Consider the following 12,481-nt stretch of genomic DNA (forward strand, 5'->3'; position numbering starts at 1 on the left):
ATTGCAAATCCTTTTCTGAAAGCAGTCACTTAAGCAGAAATGCCACCCATTCCTTCCCCAGAGATGCTGCCTGTCCCGCTGAGTTACTGCAACTTTGTGTCTACTGAAGCATATGTAGCCTGGCATATCTTCTATAACTTGTATGATACCTGGAGAAACAAAGATCGTCAATCCAAAATATCTATAACATTGTTTATTGTTCACTGTTCATGCACTTGTTAATTCTGTTCTTATTCTGTCCACCTGTATAAAAGTCTAGAAAGAAACCAGCCATAACATGATTAGTAAGGCAATAGGTACCACAAGGCTTCATTGATCATTAATCCCATGCAAATGGTTTGATAAAGCTGCGAGATTGAAAATGATTAGGAACATTTAAAATGAGCCTTTGAGGTACAAATATTATCAAAACTATAACATTTAAAAAAACACTTTAAAGTATTAGATACGCAAAGCAAATGCATTTAATTAACATAATTATATCAAGAACATATAATTACCTATAAATTGTCTTCTGTACCATGTTCCTTTCCGTTGAAATCCATGGAGTCACTGTATCTGATTGTTGGTTTTCTTGTGACTTGAGTTTAAACATGATCTATTTCAAAGTAGTATCTTTGAATCTAAAACTCTGCAGCGACACGAAAAAATTGCCTTTTTATTAAATTTGCTTAACTGCTTATCTAAGAAAATCTGACTAATTTTTGAAAAGAAAATAGTGGTTGTCTTTGTACTGCAGTTTGCTCATAAAAGCTGCTTGAAATTCATCGGATAAAATATACTGTACCACAGAGCATAAATTTGTATTCTTTATTGCAGAATCCAGGTGAATGACCAGATAGTTGAAGTGGATGGTGTCAGTTTGGTTGGGGTTACACAAATGTTTGCAGCCACTGTATTGAAGAACACCAAAGGTATGGTCAGGTAAGTGGTTGTAATAAATCAATTTATACAATAGAGGCGATAGACATGGATCAATAATTTTATATATATTTAACTTGCACCGTTTTGCGAAAAGGAGTATTGTTTTTACTTCATTATTAACTAGACTCATTAGTTTCTTGTAAACTCAGGGAGGGTACCAAAGCACAATGATTATGTCCTTGTAATTATGATCTGGAAACCTGTGCTATTGCTGACTTCAAATGAGTTCTTATGCAGTACCTGGTAAAGTTTAATTAATTACCTTAAGATGAAATAATAAATTAGAACCAGTAATGAAAATCGACATACCTGGATTATTAAATCCTTTAAAGGAACAAGATTTCCTCTCCCATGTTGGTTTGGCTCATATAGCCTCAGTTGGAACCAAGTTCATAACTGCCTTCTTAAATTGCCCTGCAAGAGAGTTGAGAATTATATATACAGTATTTATAGAAACATAGAAAATTAGGTGCAGAAGTAGGCCCTTCAAGCCAGCACCGCCATTCAATATTTTTCATGGCTGATCATCTAAAATCACTACCCCGTTCCTGCTTTTTCTCCATATCCCTTGATTCCTTTAGCCCTAAGAGCTAAATCTAACTCTTGAAAACATTCAGTGAATTGGCCTCCACTGTCTTCTGTGGCAGAGAATTCCACAGATTCACAACTCTCTGGGTGAATTTTCTTTCCATCACGTCAGTCCTAAGTGGACTACCCCTTATTCTTAAACTGTGACCCCTGGTTCTGGACTCCCCCAACATCGGGAACATTTTTCCCGCATCTAGCCTGTCCAATCCCTTAAGAATTTTATATGTTTCTATAAAATATCCTCTCATCCTTCTAAATTCCAGTGAATACAAGCCCAGTCGACCCATTCTTTCATCATATGTCAGTCCCGCCATCCCGGGAATTAACCTGGTGAACCTACGCTGCACTCCCTCAATAGCAATAATGTCCTTCCTCAAATTGGGAGACAAAAATTACACACAATACTCCACGTGCGGTCTCACCAGTGCCCTGCACACTGCAGTAGGACCTCCTTGCTTTTAAACTCAAATCCTCTCGCAATGAAGGCCAACATGCCATTAGCTTTCTTCACTGCCTGCTGTACCTGCCTGCTTACTTTCAGTGACTGATGCACAAACATGCCCAGGTCTCGTTGCACCTCCCCTTTTCCTAATCTGACACCTTTCAGATAATAATCTCAGGGCTCGAAATTAACGATTGCCCGGGTGCCATTGACCACTCAAAGCGCCGCCGGGCAACTTAAACACCGAGTCATTTTGCCCGGCTTGGCAACCAGATACTGGTTTGCACCGAAGCCAGACACAAAAAACTGGAGTATCTCCGCGGGTCAGGCAGCATCTCTGGAGAAAAGGTACGCGACGTTTTGTGTCAGCGGTGATGGCTGTATTGCGTGAGAAAAATACTAGGTGCGTGGTGACGAAGTGTCTGAGCGAATGACGGGCCCCGAACAGCGGCTCCATCTCCTACTCCTCCCGCCCGCCCTGATAGCGGCCGCTGCTTGCAAATCCACTAACGGAGCTTTCAATACAAACCCTCCCGCACGCTGAGGCAGGGAGGAGGGTGGGAGGGCGAGGCCTCGGCGTGCGGGAGGGTTTGTATTGAAAGCGCATTTGCAAGCAGCGGTCCTTATCAGGGCGGGCGGGGTGCGGGAGGAGGAGGTGATGGAGCCGCTCTCGCGGCCGCTGCTGCCGCTGTTCGGGACCCGTCATTCGCTCCGACCCTTCTGAAGCAGCTGCACCAAAGATACTATAGCTATGGGATCTTTGAACAGCACCGCTCGGCCCCGCACCTTGCTGTTGGCTGGCGGAGGAGGGAGGCAGTGGCGAGGAGTTCCCAACAGCCAAGGCAGCGGGACGATGTTGTCCGAGGAGCGCTGACCCTCCTTCCTCCATACCTCGCCCCCCTTCTCTCTCTCTCTTTCTCTTGTACGCCCCCTCCCCCCTTCTCCTGGGACCCCTCTCCATCCCGCACTGATCCCCATTCCCGCCTCTATTCAGTCCTCACTGATCACCCTATCCACCTCGCATTGATTCTCCTGCCGCCCCCCCCCCCCCCCCCCCATCCATCCTACACTGGTCCCCCAATTCATCCTGTACTTACCCCTTTCCCATCCATCCTGCACTTCTCCATCCATCCTGCACTGATCCCCCATCCATCCTGTACTGATCCTCCATCCATCCTGTACTAATCCACGCATTCATCCGGTACTGACCCACCCTCCATTTACCCTGCACCTTCCTCTCATTCATCCTGTAGTGATCCCCCATTCATCCGGCACAGACCCTCCGATCCACACTGTACTGACCCCCCCCCCCCCCCCCATTCATCCTGCGCTGATCTCCCCCCCCCCCCCCCCCCCCCCCATCCATCCTGTACTGATCCTGCCATTCAAGAAGAATGGGGGGAACAGTCTGAAGAAGGGTCTCGACCCGAAACATTGCCTATTTCCTTCGCTCCATAGATGCTGCCTCACCCGCTGAGTTTCTCCAGCACTTTTGTCTACCCCCATCCATCCCGTACTGAACCCCCCCATTCAACATCACTGACATCCCCCGTGCTCTCCCCTCACAATTTTACCAACTCCAACCACCAGGTAATAATTCACCTGCCTCAATCCATCCATTCTGCACCGACTGCCTTCTAATCCCCCCCCTCCCCCTCAGCCATCTATCCACCCTGCACTGATTCACACACACACACACCCCTCCCTGACCCTATTGTCCTGGAAATGTCTTCAGAGCGAACATTGACTATGTTTGATAACGGAATGCAATCAAATGTGTTTTAATTCCCATTATTTGTTTTAATCCATAAAGATGGATTAATTAAATTGTGAACACGTGAAACATTAAAACTGCAATGTTCGATTGTCACTGCTGCCGTTGACACGTTATTACAGAATTCATTTTAACGGCAAATCAATGTTCTTAATATGGAGTATCAGTACTGTAGTTATTTAATGAGCAACATTCACAACTATACGTACGCATATATGTTACCATGGTCCAGGATTTATTGACACAGGTTGATCATACGCTGAATAATCCAACCACATTTTTGTTTGGAAATGGAAAGAACTTACAACAAAATAGAAATTACATTAATTGCAATGTGTAAAAAGAGTTGAGAAACTGTCTTATAATTTTGCTGCATGTCATTGTGAGATATATCATGTCTTGATTGGTGAATATGTTTAGTTTGTGACTGTATTTGAAGCAGAAATAATATGTGAATGCTTCATTGAGTATAATTCCGACTGGTAACTACGCACTTCGTCCGAGCACATTATCGCACGCGTCATGCAAGCCATCTTAAATGACCACCTAAACTGTCATTTGGCAACCTAAAAAGCTGCCAAGGTTGCCCGGCTGGCAACAGGGAAAAAAAGTTAAGCGAGAGCCCTGTAATCTGCCTTCCTGTTCTTGCCACCAAAGTGGATAACCTCACAGTTATCCACATTATACTGCATCTACCCACTCATCCAACCTATCCAAGTCACCCTGCAGCCTCATAGCATCCCCATCGCAGCCCACACTGCCACCCAGCTTTGTGTCATCCACAAACTTGGAGATGTCACATTTAATTCCCTTGTCTAAATCGTTAATATATATTGTAAATAATTGGCTTCCCAGCACCGAGCCTAGTGGCACCCCAGATATGGGTGATATGGACAAATCTTCCTGATTCGGGATGTTGTGTCTGAGTATTTGGCGGTGATAATGACATGTTAGGGTGAGATAGTCAGAAATGATCATTACTGAGCAATTGTGTGACCTGCACAGTACATGTACCTTTATGCCCATGCCTGAATTCAATGTCAGTAAAATTGCAAATAATAGGCAGTAGAGTTGTAGCCTCTAATTGCAATGGCTTTCAGTTTTTACCAGTGCTCCTTGATATCATACTCAGTCAAATGTTGTCAAGACCATACATTCTTACTGTTTCTTTGGAATTTGGCTCATTCACTTTTACTTCATGCGAGCCAATCGCCAGGGGTGTCCCAGCGGGCCACATGCTTGGTGGTATCCAGGCAATTGGGGCCAAGCCCTCAAGCAGGCCCGCTTGCCCGTTGCTTACCGATGACGGAAGACCCGCCCGGCTCACCCAACACGCCGCCGAGTGAGGAGTGACCTGTGAGCAGCCGCGGAGAGCGAGGAGGGTCGGTGAGAGGACCAGGCGGGGGGCGAGAATGGCGGGCAACCCGGCGGGTGAAGGGGGGCCACATACTATGTGTGGCGGCAGGCAGAAGATGGGGAGGGAAGATAGGACTGTTCGGTGAACTTTTGTAACTTTATCTGGGCCAGAAACTTGGTGACATTTGTGTATTGCCTAGGTGAGGTCTGCTATATGATTTTACGAGGGTGCATGCAAAACAAAACACTTCACTGTACCTAGGTTCATGTGACAATAAAGTTATTGTTCATAGCATAAATGTGTATAAGCAGTTCAGATACTACTTTGGCTTTGGGCTTGGTTTTCTTGGTTGAGCACTTATCCTGGTTTTCTAGCACCTTCTTTGTGTTTTCATAGTAATTAATTAAATCGTTGTGTGAATCAACGTTGTAATGAAGTCTGAAACCAAGTGATCTGGAGAAACTCCAATGAGAACTGCCAACAGAGTATTAGTAACAGCTGATTTTTTTTTTAAACAGCTAATGATTGTATTCTGAAGAAACAAATCCTGGAAATACACTACAGACCATGCAACATCTAGCAGAGAGAAACAGAGTTAAGGTTTCAAGTTGATGACCTTATTAGGGCTCTCACTTAACTTTTTTTCTCTGTTGCCAGCCGGGCATCCTAGGCAGCTTTTTAGGTTGCCAAATGACAGTTTAGATGGTCATTTAAGACGGCTTGCATGCACGTGCGATAATGTGCTCGGACGAAGTGCGTAGTTACCAGTCGGAATTATGCTCAATGAAGCATTCACATATTATTTCTGTTTCAAATAAAGTCACAAACTAAACATATTCACCAATCAAGACATGATGACCACAATGACATGCAGCAAAATTATAATATAGTATCTCAACTCTTTTTACACATTGCAATGAATGCAATTTTATTTATTTCCATTTCCAAACAAAAATGTGGTTGGATTATTCGGCGTAGAATCAACCTCGGTGAGACCAAGCGCAGGCTTGGCGATCGCTTCGCGCAACACCTCCACTCCGTTCGCAATAACCTGATCTCCCGGTGGCTCAGCACTTCAACTTCCCCCTCCCATACCGAATCCAACCTTACTGTCCTGGGCCTCCTCCATGGCCAGGGCCCACCACAAATTGGAGGAACAACACCTCATATTTTGCTTGGGTAGTTTACACCCCAGTGGTATGAACATTGGCTTCTCCAATTTCAGGTAGTCCTTGCTTTCTCCCTCCTTCCCCTCCCATTCCCAGCTCTCCCATAGCCTACTGTCTCCACCTCTTCCTTTCTTTTTCCCGCCCTCCCCCCTCCTCTCCCCCCCCCCTCCCTTCCTCTCCCATCTCCCCCCCTCATCTCCCCCCTCCTCTCCCCCGGCCTCTCTCCCCTCCACCCAGTCGCAACGCCCCGTGAAACAGCAGCAGATCGTCCCAAGGAGCCGCTCAAGCGGCGGGTTGGTGAAGGCGGATTGCGGCGCTCGCACTCGGACCTCAGCTGCTGCTTCTCCCGAGCCTGCTCAGGCTTGGAGAGTTTCTTCGAACACTGCAGACTTGAGCTCGAGGTGATCAAGAACGTGACTAGGGAGAAGTTTGCCGCCTTTGAAAGCCTTGGCTTCAAGTTTTGCAGCGTGAAGCTGCCCAGACTCGGAGAGCGAGCCGTACCGGCACAGCAGCAGCGATAGCGGCAACGAGCCGCTCCGGGTGAAGAACAAGCCTCTGCCCTCTCGGTCATCGAGCGCAACGCCAGGGTCATCCAGTGGCTGTATGGCTGCGAAGGCCAAGGAGCCCAAAGGCAAGGCTCCCTCTGTCCTGGTGTAGAATAAAAAAATATTGCGCCCCAATTTTTTTATTTTTTTTCACTCTTTATTTTTTTTACTCTGGGGAAAAAAAGGGGGGTGCGATCGCACCCATCGCAAAAAAAACCCATCAATTATTTTTTTTGCTTGCCAAGCCGGGCAAAATGGCACGGCTTTTAGGTTGCCTGGCGGGACTTTAGATGGCCATTGGCAACCGGGCAACCGTTAATTTCTAGCCCAACTTATGGTCATTCTATTGATCTTGCCCTCCAGTTTTTATGCTTATGGAGAGGTTGTTGACTTGATTGGATTTGTCTTAATGTTTTTGAGCTTGGTTTGGCAGAATGTAGTGACAGAATGTTCTCCACTTGACTCACAAAATACTCAGTTCACTTAATCAGCACTCAGACCACTCCCTTCAATATACACTATTTCAACATTGGCACAGTTTGTCTGAAATGTGTGCAGTCTAAATACACTACAACAATTGGCCATGCTTTCAGCGCATTTCCAGAATGTTCTGCTTTAATTCGGTTTTAAAGCATTTTGCTTTTGTAGAATAATGCATTTACGGATGTATTTTGAAAAATAAAATAAAATTATGAAATGTGAGAAAATTAAAAATGTGAAAATGTTTTCATTAGATTTCTTATTGGTCGAGAAAAACCTGGACAGCAGAGTGAGGTTGCTCGGCTTATCAGTGAAACACTAGAACAGGAAAGATGCCAAGAGGCATTTCTTGAGCAGCGCTGTAATCGGTATAGTGGAAGTGATATTGAGCAGGTAAGAGGAATTATTGCTTAAATCTAAGCCTGTGGCAATGCAGTTAATTAAGAGACAATGAAGGCAAGAAGATATTTATGCAAGTGTTGTATAGGCCCCTGAACATAAACACCTGGTAGGAGAAAGTGTAAAATAAGCTCAACAGAAAGTAAATATCCAAGTAGAATATTAATCTGCATAAAGATAGGAAACTCAGATAGGCAAAGGAAACCTTAACGAGGAATTAATAATGTGGCTAGTTTACAATAATAGCACATTCTAAAGCCAACCAGAAAGCATGCTATTCTGCAATTGTGCAACAAAATAAGATTAATTATGGACGTAATTGTGAAGGTAACCCTAGATATCTATCCCAGTGATCATAATTGAATGTTGTAGTTATTTTGTCCAAGATGAATAAAACATTAGGGCAATTATCAGGTCATGAATGCAGAGGTCAATAAAATCAACTATCACTTCAAATTATGATCAATCGTTTGAAACATAGTGGAAACCATGTATGAGGATTTTTAATATATCTTCTTAGTAGATACATTCCAACAAGAAAGGAATTTCTAAAGGGGGATCCATTTGCGGTTAACTAAAAAAGTTAAAGATTGATTAAAAAAATTAAACATATAATTATGCAATGACAAGTGATAGGTCGAAAGATTGGACAGAATGTAAATAACATCGTGAATGACTAAAAGATGAATAAGAAAGGAAAGGATTCGAGTACAAAATAAAACTAGGCCAAAGTGTGAAAATAGAAGTTTCAGTAGATATGTTATAAAAGAAAAAATAACAAAGTATGTTTTGATCCCATAGAAAGTGAGTCTGGGAATTAATAATGGAAAACAAGACTGACAGATTAATTAAGCAAGTACCTGGTTTCAGTCTTCCCTATAAGAGAACACAGACAAAGATGCAGCTGTAGCTGAAACTCAGAAAGTGGAGGGGAGGACAAAAATCAGGGGAAATCGCAATCACCAGGAAAATAGGACTCGGCATATTGTTGAAGCTGTGGGGTGATGTCTTTGAGACATGGTGGGCTTCATCCTGGGGTCTTAATGATATACATTATCAATATAAAGTTCAAACTGCAATATCTACAGTTAAATGAAATTCCATTGCTTGGGTCTTTAGCATGTTCAGGCTAATAGAATATTATCAACAAAAGTAATTATATTTAAAAAGTAAATATTTCTTTACTCTGTGATAAGTATTTAAGATGTGTTGGATGATGTACAAGAATACTTATTGTGGAACACAGACATGGAATAATTGTGAGTATCCAATGATAAAAATATTATGCTAAACCTGCTGTGCATCACATCTGTCTGATTTTTTTTTTTCAAGTCCGAAGAATTTCCTGAAGATGATGAAGCAATGGTGATAGATGAAGTTCCTAATTTATCTGCAAGTGATAATCTATGTGAACCAAGTGATATGAATTCCCAACTTGCTCTTAAGATAAAAGAGGTAACTCTGTTGTATTTTATTTCCTTGATAGTTTTCATGTTTTAATTTAAACTGATCTGCTGCCCGTAACAAGCAATTCATAAACCATTGTATGTTGCTATTTATACATTTACCATGCTGGTAGGCATTTTGTGTTGCTTGATGAGATGGAATACATGTTTAATTTTTATTCTCCAGAAATGCATGATTATATTTATGCATTATCCTGGTGCTTTTAGTGGCCTGCGTAAATTATTTATCTTAGGTCTCTGCCTCCTTTTAAGGCAGAGATAGATAGATTAATGATTAGTACATATGTCAGAGGTTATGAGGAGAAGGCAGGAGAATGGGGTTAGGAGGGAGAGATAGATCAGCCATGATTGAATGGCGGAGTAGACTTGATGGGCCGAATGGCCTAATTCTACTCCTATCACTTATGACATGACCTCTACAAAGGTCTGTGATTGGACTTTCTCTTTCCCCACAGTTGAAAGTTGAATTTGAATATTGTGATCTTAAACACTTTAAGACGTATCTGTACCAGTGAATTAATGGAAAATTGTCTTGGCTCCCAGTGGCTCTGATTAAATATTTAATTAAATATTTCTGACAGATATTATAAATTTATAAATGTGTTTTCAAGCTGATTTGAGGTTTTTTTTTAAAACACAGAATGTGTATTCCATCTCTTGAATTAAAAATAAAGTTTTTAACAAAACCAACTCATGCTCCATTATTTAACCCTTTTTTATTTCTCATTTAAGTCCCAACAATTTGTTTCAAATTTCTTTAAGATTTAATTTGACCGTTTGCCTAGGAATAATTTGGATCACTGGAAGATTCCTTGACAATTGTTATAAACAGTTCAACAATGAATCGTCCAGCTAAGTGGCCAAGTTGAAAATGCGTTTTGACCAATGTACATACTATTCAACTATGGAATATTTATATGTTGTATTAACAGCCTTTGTATGTAAAGCATCCGACCTTGCCTTTATGTTGGTTCAAAAATTATACTAACTTGCATACCTACTCCCAGCTTTAATTTAAACCATCCAGCAGAAATCTGAATTGATGGAAGATTCAGATTTTCGGTGGAGTAGTTTAAGAATGAAAAACTATATGCTTGTATGGATTGTTCTAGTCCCAGCATGTTCTTCATTTTCCACTAGCTGAAAATTGCTGAAGCAGAGAAGATTGAATGGGAAAATGCAAAGATACAGCTTCAGCAAAGTATTGAAGAAAACAAGGAAAAAATGGAAAAGGTGGAAAAGTACTGGTTAGAGGCACAAAACCTTTGCAAAACACTAAATGAACACTTGAAAGAGACCCAATGTCAGCATGATGCTTTGGAGAAGAAATATAATAAGGCCAAGAAGTTGATAAAGGAATATCAACAAAAGTAAGCTTTCAATGTCCCCAAACAGAGAAGTAGCAAAGAGTGTAAACCTTTATAATATCCTAATTATGGAACTAGTACGCTGGTTTTAGTGCATATTATTTGACTTTCAACTCCTTGTCACACGCACCCTTTTCACCTAAGGTAATTCTCACCTCTAATCATTTGATAGAAGCTCCGATTGTGCCAAGTAATTGGCAGATACATGCTAATGGCTGGACACCAGTTCCAAGTTGAACCGCCAGCGACAGAAATTGAAAGTGAGATAGACAAGTAGTTGACCTCTTGCTCCACCTCTGAACATTTTGAATTGAGTTCTGAACTGAGGGGCTGGCTACACTTCCTTTCTGGCTGCCACATCTTTGCATCCCATCATCCTAATACATCTACCACAGCCCTATTGAACTACTGAAAGATTGACAACCCTATTCAAAAGCTAAGAATAGGTGGATTGCTTTTTTCATTTTTAAAGTGCTGTTAATTTTGTCATCTTAAATTTCATTATTATTAATGTTGATAGTTTTCCAACCACTCGGTGGGGGTGCATGTTCAAGGATCATAAATTAAAATGCTTTGAGAAATAATGCCATAGTGCCATGAAAATTAATTGTCTCGATTAATAATGCAGAATGTAAATCAGGTATTTATTGTCATATACACGTGTGACAAGGTACAAACAAGTAAGATGAAAGTTTTACTTGCAGCGGCATTGCAGACACGCAGACTCGGACAACATGCAGGATCATAAATTATCCAAGACAGTGAAAAGAAAAGGACAATGTAAACAAGATGTTCTGGGTTTTCAATTACATTTATTTTGCACTGGCTAGGCGCAATGTAGCCCTTTTGAATTTCTTTGCAATAGTTGTTGCATCGATTTTTGTATAAAATCTCAATTATATACAAATTTATATACATCTTCTTTCTCTTTTAGAGAGATTGAATTTATTAGAAAGGAAGAGGATCACAGGAAATATCTGGAAGATCAAAAAAAAGAACATGCTAAACAGCTGAAGAGTTTGCATGACGAGGTAAAAGTATAATCAAAATAGTTACTCTTTTTGAACAAAGTACATTCATTCATGGAGGGAAAGTTAAACTTGCTTGTGTATTCCTCAGATACAAGAACTGAAAAATGAACTGCAATCTACTGGACATATGCCTTCATTGCTCAGTTACAATGAGCTGGACAAAGAAAAACCAGTGTTTGAGAATCAAGAACAATTTGAAGAAATTTGCACTGAAGAAAATGATGCAAACCTAAGTAAGTCAGAAACATGAGAGGAGAAATATCCCTTTTTGCTGTTGCCTTCGTTTCTGAGGAGCACATTGCACAGATCTCTTGAATGTAACACAATTTTTGTGATTAAATTGCATTAGAGCCAACTTTATGTTTGATTTTATAGCTCCAAGGAATAAAGTCCTATCCTGCTTGACCACTACATGTAGCTCAACTCTCCAATCCTGGGACGACAGATGACGCAATGGGCTAAGTGTTCGGCTGGCGACCGGAAGGTAGCCGGTTCGAATCCCGCTTGGAGTGCATACTGTCGTTGTGTCCTTGGGCAAGACACTTCACCCACCTTTGCCTGTGTGTGAATGTGTGTGAGTGATTGGTGGTGGTCGGAGGGGCCGTAGGCGCAGAATGGCAGCCACGCTTCCGTCAGTCTGCCCCAGGGCAGCTGTGGCTACAGAAGTAGCTTACCACCACCGAGTGTGACTGAGGAGTGAATGAATAATGCGATGTAAAGCGCCTTGAGTATTAGAAAAGCGCTATATAAATCCCATCCATTATTATTATTAATCCTGGCAAGATCCTCGTAAATCTTCTTTGCATTCTTTCCAGCTTAATGGTGTCTTTTTTATCGCAGGGTGACCAGAACTGAACACAATCAGAAGAAAGAAACATAATTTTCCAATTTAGATGATGCATTTTTTATTTAAAAAGCAGTATTAGAGCATGAATTTAT

The 12,481-nt window shown here is 41.7% G+C and overlaps 1 protein-coding gene and 1 long non-coding RNA gene across 3 annotated transcripts in view; both read left to right on the forward strand.

The window, feature by feature from the left end:
- LOC116975181 (neurabin-1-like) overlaps window positions 1-12,481 on the forward strand; it is a 76,631-nt gene that overhangs the window by 29,101 nt on the left and 35,049 nt on the right. For both annotated transcript variants that reach the window (XM_033023948.1, XM_033023949.1), the window contains exons 4-9: window positions 820-924; window positions 7,534-7,672; window positions 9,011-9,133; window positions 10,285-10,514; window positions 11,446-11,542; window positions 11,631-11,775. In XM_033023948.1, coding sequence (XP_032879839.1) covers window positions 820-924; window positions 7,534-7,672; window positions 9,011-9,133; window positions 10,285-10,514; window positions 11,446-11,542; window positions 11,631-11,775 — 839 coding nt within the window. The remainder of the gene's footprint in view (window positions 1-819; window positions 925-7,533; window positions 7,673-9,010; window positions 9,134-10,284; window positions 10,515-11,445; window positions 11,543-11,630; window positions 11,776-12,481) is intronic.
- On the forward strand, window positions 4,794-6,880 carry LOC116975182. The gene is made up of 3 exons (XR_004412561.1): window positions 4,794-5,271; window positions 6,676-6,681; window positions 6,870-6,880. It is a non-coding gene; the product is annotated as an uncharacterized LOC116975182 (long non-coding RNA).

Source organism: Amblyraja radiata, chromosome 7 (assembly GCF_010909765.2).
Source record: "Amblyraja radiata isolate CabotCenter1 chromosome 7, sAmbRad1.1.pri, whole genome shotgun sequence".
NCBI lineage: Eukaryota > Metazoa > Chordata > Chondrichthyes > Rajiformes > Rajidae > Amblyraja > Amblyraja radiata.